Source organism: Chiroxiphia lanceolata, chromosome 8, assembly GCF_009829145.1.
Source record: "Chiroxiphia lanceolata isolate bChiLan1 chromosome 8, bChiLan1.pri, whole genome shotgun sequence".
NCBI classification, from domain to species: Eukaryota; Metazoa; Chordata; class Aves; order Passeriformes; family Pipridae; genus Chiroxiphia; species Chiroxiphia lanceolata.
In genome coordinates this window covers 30,289,180-30,304,646 of record NC_045644.1, presented here as the reverse complement: position 1 = coordinate 30,304,646, position 15,467 = coordinate 30,289,180, and the positions used below count along the sequence as shown (strand labels likewise).

At 41.4% G+C, this 15,467-nt stretch overlaps 1 protein-coding gene across 4 annotated transcripts in view; it reads left to right on the top strand.

The window, feature by feature from the left end:
* Positions 1-15,467, top strand: part of FAM13C (family with sequence similarity 13 member C) — a 53,558-nt gene that overhangs the window by 15,817 nt on the left and 22,274 nt on the right. For 2 of the 4 annotated variants that reach the window (XM_032694437.1, XM_032694436.1), the window contains 3 exons: positions 7,749-7,812; positions 13,369-13,519; positions 13,891-13,956. In XM_032694437.1, the coding sequence (XP_032550328.1) occupies positions 7,749-7,812; positions 13,369-13,519; positions 13,891-13,956 (281 nt within the window). The remainder of the gene's footprint in view (positions 1-7,748; positions 7,813-13,368; positions 13,520-13,890; positions 13,957-15,467) is intronic. The other 2 variants (XM_032694439.1, XM_032694438.1) reach the window with 1 other exon arrangement.

The following is a 15,467-nucleotide window of genomic DNA, read 5'->3' as shown; positions in this document are numbered from 1 at the left end:
TGGTGCTCTGTGGGGGGACTGAAGCAGCAGCAGTACGTCCCAGGGATGCTCAGGGCACAGTTCTTTGCCATCTAGAGCACCTTGGCTCCAAGGTTTGTTTCCAGTCAGGATTAGGTTAGTAGAGACAGTGGCCATTCAAAGGCAATTTGGGTGCTTTATATGAAACGAACTGGTTGGTTTCACCACAGCCTTTAGCAAGCAACGTTGTAAATCATATTAATTTGTGCTCTCAAAGGAAGGTTTAGCAGAATGACCAAGCATATAATTATCTTGGACAAAGAACTGCTTTTGCCCTACAGTGATTGTCTGTGCAATTGAGACACTGCATCTCAGAAAGAATTTCTAATTAGGAAGCCTGCCTTCTCTTTTTCTGGCATTCTTTATACTAGGAAAGAACTGCATGGTTTTCTTGTAAAGAAGAGCTTAGTGAGTTTGGTATCATAGAGTTAGACCTGTGATATATAAATAATCGTGATTCGTGAAACAAATGGGTGATTACATCAAAATAAAACAAATGGATTGTAAAACTTAATTGCACCCCCATAAAGAAATAAAACAGACCCTCACAAGGTCAAGAGGCCTAAACCCTCCTTACTATCCTAAGAATGAAATATAGTAGAACTTTAAATCTTTAGGCGCCTGTTGGTCCAAGAATACATGAATTATGACTGGTTGTAGAGATAACCCTTTTAGCTTTAGCTGTAAGAAAACCCATATATTAAATACTTAGCAAAAACCTGTAGAATGTATATGTATATGATATAATTAATATGTATGAAGCAGCTAAGATAAATACTAAATGTACCCTGTAGTAAGGGTGTGCAGATTTGGGAAACTGGTCCCATTTCTGTCACCCAGCTGGCTGCTTGCTTTTACCATAGAATAAACTATTATTCAAAAACTTATAGAAACTCGAGACTTTGTTTATCACAGACCCTACCTAGTGGCTCTGCTGGTGGGATGCCTGTGTATGGGTAGATAATAAAGTAACTGGTAATTTTGAAAGGAATGTGATGAAAGGAAGATAGGTAAGAACCAGAGTGTGCATGAATAAAACAGTAACCACAGCAAAGTTCCCCTGTCCTCTTCAACAGTTTGGCATTTTGAGTTTGCTTGGTACTAAACCATTGTTCACTATGCTATTTGTTCCTGCTTAACAGGGTAGCTCCTTAGAAAGCCTGCTATCCACAAGGGCTAAATCTGTTAAATAATGGTACCTGGATTTACCATCCTAAGAGCTGTGAAAGCACAGTGATCAAATCGCAGTTCTGTCCGTGTTTTAGTTTGATTATGTCACAAGAAAAAAAAAAAGAAAAAAGTAGGTGACTTTACTCTCAAATAAGGAACTTTAAACATGGAGTAAACAAGTATTAACACACGGCCCCTGGCATCACACACGCACTTTATTTACTTTAACTGCCTTAACTGCCCTTGCAAAAGACACTCCCGCCACCCAGCCAGGGCAAGGGACTTTGAATCACATATGCTGGAGTTACCACTTTCAGTTTGAGGGTCACTGTGTCAGTGACTCCCTTCAAGGGCCACCACCAGCTTGGCCCATCCCTCTGCTGTCAGCCAGCTTTGGCAGGGCCCCGTTTTTGCAGTTCAGTGTCCCTGTCTCCGCTCACGCGGGCCTCTGGCACCGGGACCACAGCACTGACTCACTCAACAGCCTGGGACACTGCTGCCAGGGAATGATGGGACACTGCTGCCAGGGAATGACGTCCTGCCTTGTTTTCTGCCTTCTCTGCTGTGGACATGGCAAAGGTTAAGTATTCAATTTTGGCAGCTGCCAGCAATCGTAGCTGGATTTGGACAGAACACGTCTGCTACCCCCACTAAATTTGAATTTCACTCTCTTCCACTGTTTTTGCTAGGTTAGTGGTAAAATTAACCATGCTTTGGAACACTGTATCTGCCTAACCCATAGACTAAAAGCTCTCTGGTCTTTAGGAGGAGATGGGCACGCTGCTGCAGAGGTGACCCTGGGCAGGCTCTCTTGGTGTATCAGATGTGTGTGTGTAGGATACGTAAAGCATTTATTTCTGTTGCATAGGAAAAAGCAAGATTGATTGTTTCTAGTGCAGCTTGTTGTTACTTCTGCTTTAACTTAGAGTCTGCAGATTGATATAGCTCTGTCATTAGCTTCATTGGAGTTTAAAGGTCTAAATAGCTCTGACCCGTGCCGAGTTTTTTAAGAAATCTGTTCCGGTGAGTGTGGGGCAGCTAAAACCAGGGTAGTTTTAATTTGTCTAAATATGGATTAAAAACTACTGAGATATGAAAAACTTTTCAGTCCAGTCCCTGTTAATCAGAGAAATCTAAATTAAGGGTAATCTAACAAGGGATGCTCATAAACAGATTTGTGACAGAGAAGAACAGAACAGGCAATGTGAGAGCAGCAATCCACAAAAATACGACCTACAAGCATATATGTGTGGATTGTTTTTTTTAAGGGAGTACTTTCATTTTAGGACAACCACCAAAACAGTAAAGGAAAGGTTTTGTGGGATTTGAGGGAAATGGAAGAATAGACTTGATGAAGAGGTTTGCAGTGAGAAGAATGGGGAATGCTGTCTTGTTCTTGGCTAAGCTGTACTTGGCCTGTGAATCAAGGATTTCAATTTCAAGAGGTGTTTATCGTGCATGATTCATGAACATCAGGATCAATTCAGTACATGGAATGCCATCTGCATAGAAGGAAACCTTTACATTTTATTCCCAGAACATGAATTTCTAATGCTATTTCCAGTGATTACAGTGAATGCTGCTCTGGTCATTGTGTGTAGCTGGGTTTGGATAAGAGAGTAACACAATTTGCATCTTTGATAGATAAAAGGTATATGCAGGTCCTGGAAACAAATAAAGAGAATTGCCTTTTTTTAGCAGAGAGTAGGAAAGCCAGTATGGAACAATACATATGATTACAAAAAGCTGCTCCTGCCAATTGCCTTCTCAAAGGCAATCAGCAAAACTGGTGTGGATTGCAAGCTGTGTGCACTTACCTGAACAGGAGGTGGTGTTTCCTTCAGCTGCCTGTTACACAGGGAGGAGGCTGAAACAAGGCACTCTCAGGCAGTGGGAAGGTCAGTGCTTCAGAGAAGGCTGTATTCCATCTCAGTGTAGGAACTACACCTTGGGGTTAAGTTTTCTGCCAAAGAAAAATCCCTGAAAGTTCCCCATCTTTCCCATTCCCCAAATAAAATGGGAATGGAGTGGTTTCATTTAACAGGACTCAGCTGGTCCCTGGGTTGGTCCCTAATTTCTGCAGAGTGGCAGTTGTTGTCAGACCTATGGCTGTTCTCCAGGAAAACTGGAAATGCCAGTAGCCCTGGGCTGTCATGGTGGTTCAGCAGCCTCCCAGGGTTTCTCTGATCCCCCAGGGGAGGCCAAGCTCTAGCAAGGCTTTTGGTACTTAAGTTTTCAAGGCAAGTAACTTTTTAGAGAGCTGTTCAGGCGGGAACTCCTTTGGTTTCCAGGCTTTCTGTTGAACAGCTACAACTCAGGGATGAGTGGGATGGAGCAGGAAAGCTGCAGAAGTGCTGATGTCCCCGTACCATATGGCAGACCTGCATGGGTGAGGCAGAGCTCGTGAAGCTACATCCCCTCACCTGTACAGGCAGCCAAGTGAGCAGGGAGAAAGCTGGGAAATAACTGACCACTTCCTAAAAACTGTTTCTTCAGAAATCTTGATGTTATAATACTGGTGTTTCTGGTTTCAGTGAGACTTCTTGTACCAAGGCATGGAAAATTCTCTGAGCAAGCTTTTGGGTTGCAGTACAACTAAACTAAAAAAGAAAGAAAAAGGGGGGAGGCGGAGAGGATAGAGGAGCAAGAAAAGAATAGCATCTTACTGTAGCCCAAGTAAGAACTGCTCCTGGTGAGTATGAGAGGCTTTCATAGTAATAAAAACAAGTGCTGGCTGTGTTACATAAGGGCTGTGATTGATGAGACAGGCAGTGCTACACTGGCTCTCTGTCTGAGTGCTCATTCCATCATTCAGGGATTGCCCAGGGAGTAGCCTTGGGCCCTTGATGGTGTTTTTCCTCTCATTTTTCTCTCTTTATGTTCACCCCAAAGCCTGCTGCAGTTCTGCACTGCTTTCCAAGGAGTCAAAAGCATGCTTTTGAAGCACCCATCTGCAGCCCTGTATGAAGGTGTTTGGATTTCAGAATGCTTTTTGCCATTTGTGGAGGTTTCAGAAAGGACATTTTTCGTTTTCCTGGCACTGAGATGTGCTGGTTGTGGGTTCTGCCTTTCTGTAAACTCGTGTGATGTGACCTCTGGATAGGCTGAATCAGTCTCCTGACATGGCACTGTGACGCTGTTTCCCCTGTGGACCACCCTAACGGTGGGAAGGGTGGAACTGATTCCTAGACTGGAGACAGGGAAGGAGTGTTGGGCCAGGATAGACTGACAGTGAATCTGGAAAAGGAGTTTCATCCCACAGAATACTGTGTGGTTGGCTGGGAGGACTTACCCTGGCATCACCAGTGCCAAGACCCTGAGCACGTGTGGCACTGTGATGCATAAACACATAACTCGGCTGAGGATGGGGTTACTGTGATCCGGAGCTGGACTGGAGTAAATTTCAATTTACAGAATACAATGCTTCTTTCTGGGTTCCATCTAGGAACTGTGATGTGAGTTTGCTTAGGTTATCTTCAAACATTTTGCCCAGCTTTTAAAATTATGTGGTTTTATTTGAATTTTATGCAAGTTTAAAAATGATGTCATGCATAATTCAAAAAATTCACATGTTCTGGTCTGTTTTTCAAATAGCACACTGCTCATACCAATTGATTTTCCCCTTGAAGTCTGGTAGGAGCTCTGTTATGATAATTAGTATTTAGATTTTTTTTTCTTGTTATGTCCACAAGCTTCAAATGTACATATTACTCATTGCATCTTTGCCATCTCTGTCATGGAGAAGAGGATAATTCTGCCAAAGCCAGAGTCTATAAGGGAGGGTGAGAGACCAGGCCTTTCATGTTTTTTAAAGGACCATATAACACATATTTGAGTAGGAGCCACAGAGAGAATTCCATTTTCATTATTTTACATGATGTAAATTATACAAAATAAGGGTGCCTGCAATTATTCAAAATTTTAGCTAAGGCCTGAAATAATTTTAATGTACTCAGCACAGATGGAAAATTAGGGTTTGTTCCTGCTGCTTTTGAAGTTAATGGAGATTTTGTGATTGACTTTTAATGAGAGTAAGATCCAACCCATAGTTATTAAATTGTAAGCCCTGTGTTGCCGGGTGACAATCAGAAAACTTGCATTTGCCTAGTAGAGCAATTAATCTTGGTGAAAAGGAAAAAGCATACCCCAAAAGTGTCTGGATAGAGTAAGATCAGCTCAGCACATGCTGTTCATGTAAATAAATACTCTTCACACAAAAATGGTCACTCACCTTAATGATTTCAGTGCCTCCAGAATCCAAAGAATACAAAACTAAGAGCATCATACTACAGTATTTTTAGTGAAAAAGAAACAGTAAAATGCATGACTAAATGCACCCCCAAACCAGCAGACAAGAGCATCAACCTGAACGAGATGCAGGTGGTACTTCATGGCTGCAGTAAACATTTTAATCTCCAGAGTGCAAGACTCATGGGTGATACAGCTGTGAATTATGTAGAACTTCATATAGTGCTGGTATGAACTGCTGCTGGCATTTAGGGTTTCGTTTGGTTTGGTTTCTTTAAAAAATTTATTTTGTTTTTCTTTTTTAAGGAGATTTCACATTTGCTATGTTATGCACCTTGAAAGGAGCCATCCAAATGAATACCAGAAGTGTTCAAATCTGACATGTGTCCTTTTCATCCTTTCCTTAACGTCTAGCTCTAGTTCAATTCAATAAATCACTCTAAATAATTTTTCTTCATTAGTGAATCAGTTCTTCAGCTGTTTGCAACCTTGCAGTACCCTCCTGACATGTTAGTAAAGCAAACTACAAATACTTCACTCTTTCCTATTAAATTAGTCCTTTTACTGTTCCCATGTTTTTCTCAGTTTTCTTTAACTCCCTTCTGCTGTCTCCTACTGTCCTCTCCACTGGCTAAAAGCAGGGTTTGGTTGTTAGGCATTAATCTTTTTGCATCTGTAATTTTGTTTTCCTTCTGTTCCCTTCACATTATGGAGACATTTGCTATTTGCTTTCAGGCAAGTTGGCACAAAGAATAGATATGCAGAGAGCTAAATTAGGGGTGTAGTTAGGTGCTTGTCCAGCAGTCAGCCAAGGCACCCTGCTGCCCAAGTGCTGTCAGAAATCACTCACATCTGATCCCGTACCTGTGTGCCTGAGGGAGGTGCAGGCTGGCTGGGCTGTGAGACCTCCCATTCCAGTGCTACATGAGCCCTTCCCAAAATGGCTCATTTTTGTTCCTACGTGAACTGCACACCTTGGATCCTATTTGAAAGCGAGTTATTGTTCACCTTGGTGTAGCTACCTAGTGTGTCTGTTTTGATAAGGAAAGTGGCACATCCAGCATTTCAGTCTTTAAATGTCACATAAATCCATGAAGAACTACAACAAACATCTATGAATCTGTCTGTACCAGTTTTGGGGTCTCTAGAGACTTTTAAAACTATCTGGTTTTGCTGCGATGACTCTGAGCATGGAAAAATATGAACTGTTTTGTCCAAAGGAATCTGGGTTTGTGTTGGGTTTGATCATGTCTGTGAGTGAGTCTCACAGGGGCCAGCAAACCTTGTCACCTTTTCAGCACCGAGAAATCTCATTCTCTGAGACAGCTACAGTTTTCTTGCTTCAGCTGAGTTGTGAGTTAACTTGGGATGTACCCATGTCAGGCTTTGAAGTCATGTGTGGAAACCCTCAGCTTGCTTTGGGGAAGGACAGAGCTGTGGGATGAAGCTTCCCAGGTTGCTCACTTATTCTCTGGGAAGTTTTTTTTAGACTTCAGTTTCATTCCTTGGTGGAAGGAATTGGTAACTAATCCTGAAGCTGGTAGGTGTGTGGAGCCTTAGGCCAGGCCCACATCTGGCTGGCTGGGGCACAGCTGTCTTATTAGCCTCAGCCAGATGGAAGAGATTTCCCCCTTGCCAGTCCAGGGCCTTCCTTTCCTATTTCCATGTGGTGAAGCAGCAATACACTGAAAGAAAACCAAAGGTATGGACATCTCTGATGGCTATAAAGTGACGCTCATTAGAAAATGTGGACATCTCTCTCACAGGATTTCCAGGCACTGGGGTCTTTGTGAAATTTTAAAAACGGAGCTTAAGCAGAAAATTGGAGATTGGGAGCCTGAAATGCCATCAAATTTAAATATGGGAAGATTTATTCTTTATATGTCTGATACAGGAAAGCTCTTGTTCCTGATTTAAAGCATGTGGGACAAATTGTGCTTGGATTTAAGCATATGTCTGAGATTTTTCTTGGCTTTAACCCTGTTAGCTCACCCAGATGCTGAACTGATCATGCCTCTGTAGAACTTCTTCTGCATGACAAAATAAATCCATATTGTAATGTCATAGTTTTGCAGGACTTCATTCAGAATTTAAATATATTAGTTAGGATTCCAGTAAAATCGCGGTTGTTTTGAATGAGGTACAAAATACAGTTGTAACTTTCACAGAAAATTTTTGTTTGTTTGTTTGTTTTTTAATAAAATAACTTATTTTGGAACTTGTAACTTACGTACAGACATGATAAAAAGTCTGAAACATTTGCAGCACAGATAAGCAATCTATTGAGTGAAAGTTCTTATTTTGTTTTGTAGAATAGATCAGAACACAAGCATTTCACCAAAGGAAGCAACCGATCAATGTAACAGCTTAAATGAGGTAAGCTTAACCAAAAGTTGAAATATGATGTTATAAATTTTAAATAGATGTTTGGGGTTTGTTAATTTTAAGGTCTTGTAATAATGTAATTGTTTGAGAATCTTAGGTTGGCTTTTTAGTGAATCTTTCTAGTCATGTTATTGGAGAAAAGTTTAAAAAGATGCTATAAGACTGTCATAATAGTTTAAAAGCCAGAAGCTAGAGATTTTAAAAATACTTTAAATCAACTTCTTGCTGCTTTCTGTTTGCTCAGGAAAGAATCAAACACTCAATATTGACTGTGTGAAATGCCTTCTTTCAAGAACATTTGATTTTTTCCTCATATTGTAGCTCAATATGTGCTTGAAAAGTGTTCATCTATTAAATATGTTTTGTTTAAAAATAAGGAGTTCTCAAGGTTGCTACAACCTGCATAAATAAACTGTGAACAGTACAATGTAGTGTAAAAGGTGCTCTGGTGGTTTGATGGGAGGAAGGGAGACTTGAAGAGGGGAAGCAAGGAAAGCCAAAGTAACACCTGTGACACTTGAAACAAGCTGTTTCCACAGGGATTGTGCCAGGAGCACAGTGTGAGTGGAGCACAAAAAAGCTGTTTGTGTGATCATATCAAACAATGCATGAGCCTGGGCTAGGTCCTAACAATCAGCAATGTACTGGGTGGGGTGGGGGATAAAACCAAGCTTTGCAGTTGTTCGTAGTGGGAAACCTTGTAAAGTGTCTCCCACAGCCTGGGGTACCTGCAGAGGAGCACAGAGTACACCCACACACTGCAAGGCAGCAGATGATACTGGACCTAAACAAGGAGCAGAAAACATTTTTAGTGCAAAACAAGACAACAGAACAACAAAACCAGCGGGAAAAGAGAGTAGGGGTGAAGAGAAGTCCATTCCTGTTAAATCGTGGAAAAGACAGCTTTGTTTTTAAAACGAGCCAGGGAACATCTATGTCTATTAATAGACACCTGACTTTCATTAGGGGAAAACCACAATGTGCCCTTTTAAAGGAATTCAGACTTAATCGTCTCCCTGCAATGAATTATTTCCCTTGCATTTGTGTCACTGTTGTGCAGCTCCCTGTTGAAAATCTCAGTGCTAACAAGGAAGGCTTGCTCAGTGACCAATCTAAGGGAGTGCACTCAGCCTCTGTCGAGCCACTTAAGGCCCTGGGGGAAGTCATGAAGTTATCCTTTCTTTTGAGAAACCCCACTGCAAATATTCACTAAAGCTTCCACTTGAAAGCTTCCATTTAAAATCGTTGCAAAGGATGACTTTAAGGTTAAGATAAAATACTATAATAAATAAATCAGTGTAAGATATTAAAACAGATGATTAGATAAGATAATTAAAATCAAGATAAGATATTAAAATAAATAATTAATAAACAATGAGGAATGGGTAAGGGTTACAACCTGGTGTTTTCTTTTGCCAAATCTTAGGTTTTATAGATCAGATCTATAGATCAGATCTCCTGCAAACCAACATGGACATGTGTCATTAGAAAATAAATTCTCTTCTAGGATTAGAGAAAATGGTGTCTCTCTTCACTGCTCACCCGTGGCATTATGGAGACCCAGGGCATATCTTGTTCTATCTTATTGTTGCTTGTTTGTTCCCCATAAAGGAAGTTCTGAATTGAAAATGTCATATGCCTCAAGACACAAATATTGCCATAACAGATACTGCAGAGATTTATTTATGTTCACATAAAATATGACTATCTTATTTTAACCTGAACTCTCGGAATTAAAAAGCTGTTCCAATGTGACATATAAAAGCATTAATTTCCTCAGAGTGAAGAAGCTGAACAGGTTGAAATTTGCTCAGTTTCTTTTCTACATGAATCTCTTCAAAGGCCATTAAATGCCGAAAGCTTGGATTATTCTCCTTCTCTGCCCCAGCTGATTTCATAAATCCAGTAAATCCATCAACAAACTGGATGTAATAGAATAGCTGCCTTCGTGTCCTGGAGGGGCAAGAGCAGGCCCAAGGGCAGGGTGCAGGCATTCTTTATGTCCAGAAACACTGTGTGAGAGTCAGGGTGATATCAGTTTTAGCAGAAGGGACCAAGTCTGGCTTTGCCTCTCATCCCTTCTGTCAGGCTCCTGACTGAGACTGGGCAGAGTTTGTGGCTGGGGCAGCCCTGTTCCCTTTCCCTCTTCCCTTTCCCTCTTCCCTCAGTTCTTAAATTTACCAGACCTTAGGAAGTCCACAAGGATGAAACAAAGGATGCTGATAAAAGTAGTGCTTTGTCAGAGGCAGAAGTTATTTCTAAGGCCAGGAATGGTCTCTTCGTCCCACGGTGGTGCTGATCCTGCCGGGTCCCAGGGGGAGAGGGGGATACTGGTGGCACCCACCAAGAAAAATTTTATAGGCTGTTTCAGGGCACTGCCACTCATTGCCACAGCATTTTGGTGATGCATTGGGAGAATTTGTTCTCTCAGTGTCCCATTCTCCAGAGGGATTTAACAGCGGGTGGTGCTTATCTCTAGTTGTAAGGGATTATCTGCCATCTCAGTAATTCCTTGCCCTAAGGCCTCCACTCTGTGTTTTTGATAGTAATTGGTTGGAAGGAGAGATGGTCAGTGGGGTACAGGCTACAGGCTTATTTGTCTGTAGAGATGGTGTCTTTACCACAGGCTGAGCTTCCTCTGCAAATGGCAGTCCTTTTGTACTGTGCCTTCTCCAGCAGGCAAGGGTACGATATTTTAATGACTGTGGTTTCTTAAAGCATTCTCAAAAATACCAAACAGGTGATTAGCACTACACTGTCTCTCTCCCTGTTTTCCTCCAGCTTCCTGTGAACGTATTTATTTTTCCATTATTTGGAATAGTGAACCTTGTTTTTTCTTCAGTGGAATTGGCATAGCTCAAGATCTTTGAACTGTCAGCTGCTTTAAGAGAACATCAGAAGAGATAAGAAGCCTTTGTCCAAGACAATTACAATTGCTTCTTTTTCAATACTTTCAGGATACTCTTCTTAAGAGGCAACAATATGGTATTTTTCCAAAGAAATTTCAGGATCAATTTTAAATATTAATATGTCCTTTCATTTGCATTATCATGGATCAGGAATTACTGCATAAGAAACACTAGTGTTGGGCACCAGAGCGCAGCTGGAATGAGCATCAAATCTGTTTGAGCTGAGTTCATTAGCAGATATAGAATGCCATAGCTTAAATTACTTCTGTTATACTGGTTCTTCATATAAGAGCTTACTAAAATTGTTGGTGGTACCCACCAAGGCCTAACTCTTCCCTCTGTGTATTTTAGCTGTTTGTTTTGGCTTCTAACATGTTTAGCCACTTCTTTGCCTGGTTCACCCCGGGCAGCTTTGTGCTTGGCCTTTGCTTAAAGCCATGTCTCCTTATGTGTGTTCCCATAAATGTGTGGTGACTTTTCATGGCTGATGTGCTGTGGCAGCAGCACAAGACTCAGCTGTGGCTTAGGAGTAAGGTGGGGTTGATGGCACACTCCAAATTCATCGTCTCCCTGGCAACATCAAAACGATCAAAGCTACTTAGTCTTTTTCTCCCTACATCAAATCCCTGTCAAGGGCACATTCATGAAAATATATAAGCTATTTCTATTATTATTATTATTATATGAATTTTTTTAGTGTTTGGCAGTGACTGGAAATTTGCCATCCACCCACCTTCCCCAGATGGGTGAAAAATATCATTTAGAGCAACTGAATATAAACCAGCTGGTTTATATAAACAGCAGAAGCATTGCTGAAGTATAATGTTTAACATTGTAGTCTGTGGGACTGATTTTATACTGAACTTCCCATAAATATTAATGTATCATAAGAAATAGTGATGCAAAGTGAATGTATTTTCTTGATAGGGGATTTTTCTTGTCAAATGCTTGAAGTAACAGTCCCTGAAGGTTAGGTACTTCTGTCAGACATTCACTCGTGTTCTCCTAATTGGTATGTTCTTCTGGTTTGTTCATCTGTGTTCTCCCTACTTTTCATCAGCTGTTCTCATGACAAGGTCCAGGCTGGGAGCAGAGTCCTCACTGGTTTTTAAGTGGTATAGTCATCTTTTGGTAGATGACATTAATGACTGTAAAATGCTTCCCATCTGCTCTGACAATTCCACAGCCACTTTGTTTGGGTTTATCTGGGATGAGAGACAGCGGAAAACTAGGCCTGTCATGTCATGAAAACCCTTCCTAAAACAGTGCCATGGGTATGGTTCAAGTCGGCACCCTTCCCTTGGTAAGGAAATTCGCTGCCATTTGAAAGCTGTTGGGGGTGAGAAGGTTTCCATAATTTTCTTGAATTCTATAAAAGAATGAGAGGATCAAGGCTGAAAGTCTTCCCTGCTGTTTTCAGGCAAACTTGTTTGGTTGGAGTTTTTTTAACCTAAAGCCACTGTCATCCTTGGGTTTATAAAAGGGCTGCCTTACAATAAAAATAATGCAAAGACATATTAAACTACTGACTACATGGGTGACATTATTACACAAAGGAAATCAGGCTGATAAACAAATTCATTTTTCACTAAATGAATCAATACTTTGGTTTCAGAGTGGGGAAAATAGCTTCTTAGGGCATAAACTTGAGGATTTCTCTTTCTGTTGCAACTCATTATTTTCTTAAGAAAATGCTCTTCATAAATATGTACCACTTGGGTGACTTAATGTTATAAGTATATTCTGTGTGTGGCAGCTGCGTAATTATCAAGACAGCCTTGTGTGATTGTGTTTTATGATGTTGTAAGCTGTATTTCCCTTGAGATAGGGGATCTGAATGCGTGGAGGTAGTGACTCATTTTGCCCAGTCAGATGGTGATTAGGGCTTTCACGGCATTTACATCACAGCAAGATGCTTGTGTCAGGTTGTACAGTTTAGTACTGCATGCAGCATTAAAGTGAGAAACGGACCAAGCGTGACACAGTAGCTGGAAGTGCTGTGATAGATAACAAGCCTTGTCCTCGTTGATTTGTCTGCAGCAGGTGACAATGGTGTGTTGATTTTACCTTTGCAGTGGATGGCAAATGACCCAGTTGCTCTGTAGAATGAGCAGCACCTAGACAAAAGCCATGTCTACATAGTGAAGTACCTCTAAAAAAGCCAATTAAAATACTTCTTCCAAGGATCCCACGAGGGAGTGTGTTCTCAGTAACTCTTTGTTCGCTGCTCTGTACTGCACTCACAAGCTGGAGAGGGAGATTTGTTTTTTTATGAATGGTAAATGGGGAGGGACATAATGTCATCAGATCGTGATGTCAGGCCAATGAATGAAATACTTCCCTAATGTATTGCTCCAAGCCCAAGAAAAGGGACACCACCTCAGTTTGGCTCCCTAGAATAAATCGTCTTTTGCTGACGAAGTCATCTTTCCCACGTGTCATGAATAATCCATGTAAATTGGGACTTAAATAACCAGGAGTCAAGAAACTCGTGGACGTTTGTTCCCTTGCACGTCCTCCCGGAGCTGCCGGTGGAACACCCCTTCGCAGGCACCGCTCATGGGCTCCGGGAGTTGAAGCGCTGTTGCCGATTCCTGTCGTTCTCCATCCGTTCCCAATGTTCTGCTTTTGTCTGCAGAATTCTTTGTTGAAGCTGCAAGCCCTGGAAAGCGAGCTGTGCTCTGCATTCCTGCCAAGCCAGGAGGAAACTCCCCAGCTGCCGGCGCCCAAGGACGCAGCCCCTCCATCAGCGCAGACCGGCGTGCAGGCTGATGGGGCCGGCGGTGGAGGTAAGCGGTCCCGCCGTGGTGTGTTCTCATTTGCAATTATAAAAGAGCCTTGTGACTTGCAGTTTAAAATCAGGTTTGCAGTCAGTCCTCCCGGGAAACGGTGCAGAGCACCATTTCCTGACGCAAATGCCATGTAATGTAAAAAGGGGGTGATACCTCTCAAAAGGACAGAAATTAATGGCTGTAACCCTTTGGTTTTCTGAGGGAGAGTCTTGCTTTTCAAATAGGTTTTAAGAATTCTGACTCTTTTATTTCAGTTTTAATCTGCTATTTTTTTCCAAGTAAATTTACGCTCTTTACTTCCTATGTCTGTATTGTGTGAGATCACCTGCCATATCATGTAATTCTATTTTTGTCATTCTTTTTGTCAGAGCAATATCACTTCATTTCTCCTATTATTGATTTTAATTTAATGCATCAGCAGAGAGATAGCGAAGGTGAGTTGTACAGCATGTGGATTTTAATCATTCATGAACCCGTATTATTACACATATGGGCAAACTGTGGTGTGTTGTCTTTCCCTCTTTCCTCAATATGGAAATAAACAGCCCCAAGGCTCGGCACTATTTTTGTCAATTCATAGCTTGCAGTCCCAGGGCTTGGCAGAGTCGTGATGCTCAGCAGAAGAGGAGTCACTGTTCGTGAAAAATAGGTCAAAGGAGTATGACTAATGCATCTCACAGACTAGTGACATGAATACACAAATACCTAAACTGTGCACCATGCGTGGTTCAAATTAAGGCAGGTAGGTCAGTAAATCCCTTTGCAATTGATGTTTCATATCAGAATAAATCTGGGTTCAGAAGAACTTACTACAGAAGCTGTTTGCTCAAGAATTTTCAGCAGAAAATAACGTTATTTACCTAAAAAAAAAAAAATCACAAGTGATAGTGTTCTGCTTAAGAAATTCTAAAGTTGGAGGTTTGCGTTGCAAAATTAAGGAAAAAGGTATGCAGAAGTCAAATTGTTATAAAAATGAAGGAATGTGAAAATGCTAAATGTCCTGGGTTTTAGCTAAAAAAAAGCAAAAAACAAACCAAACAGGAATGCTTTAGCCCAGCAAGGCAAATACTTTAATAGCTCTTGGATACAGGTATGGAACTTGGGCTGGTGCCAGCCTGGGCGTGCATCTGAGGCAGAGACAGGTCTGGTGTGTGCTGCACAGGCAGAGACATTTTGCAGCTCATCCGAAATCTGCAGTGACCCCTTTCCTTTGTGACAGGGTGGGGTTTTCCTCCCTTTCCAGTAGTTTACCGCATTATTTTGTTCTGGTAGCTTCATAGTTCATTGTTAGATGGTCCATAATTGTTTCCTGTACTTATTTTTGCTGTTTCGATTAGATTTTCTACTTCCAATACCCTCTCTGCTCCCATTTGCCCATATGCAGCTACTTGGGGAAATATTGCATGATGTAGCATTTCTCTTGCACAGTTCAGAGCATGCTCTATCACTCCAGCACTTCCAACTCTTGCTTTAGTTAAAGCTTCCCTATTTAATGGGTTTTAACATGCAGTCATTCCTGCTAACCTGCTTTGTGGTTTGTGGTATTTTTAGCAACTTGCCATTTTGCACAGGCAGAGCTGGCCCTAATTCTGCCTTTTAAATTACTACTGAGAACTTCTGATGCCCTGAGTTAAGGTGCAGTTGTCACATGGGACTATTGGCTATTTCAGCTCAAACTTGGATGGAATCCAGAGATTTGTACCAGCCTAGGCAGAGTTTTTAGAGAATGTGCCATCTATGCTACGTCTCTAGTTATTAGCCTTTCCTCGTCTCTAGTTATTAGCCTTTCCTCGATGAATCAGGCAAAATAAACACAATCCTTTCATTTGCATCCCAGTCAACAAAAATTAGAAAGGTATGTATCATATGTATGGTGAATGAAAAGAGAACAGTCTAGTAAAATGACAGGGCATTTCAGGATGCAAATTTTAAGGGGATGAACAGC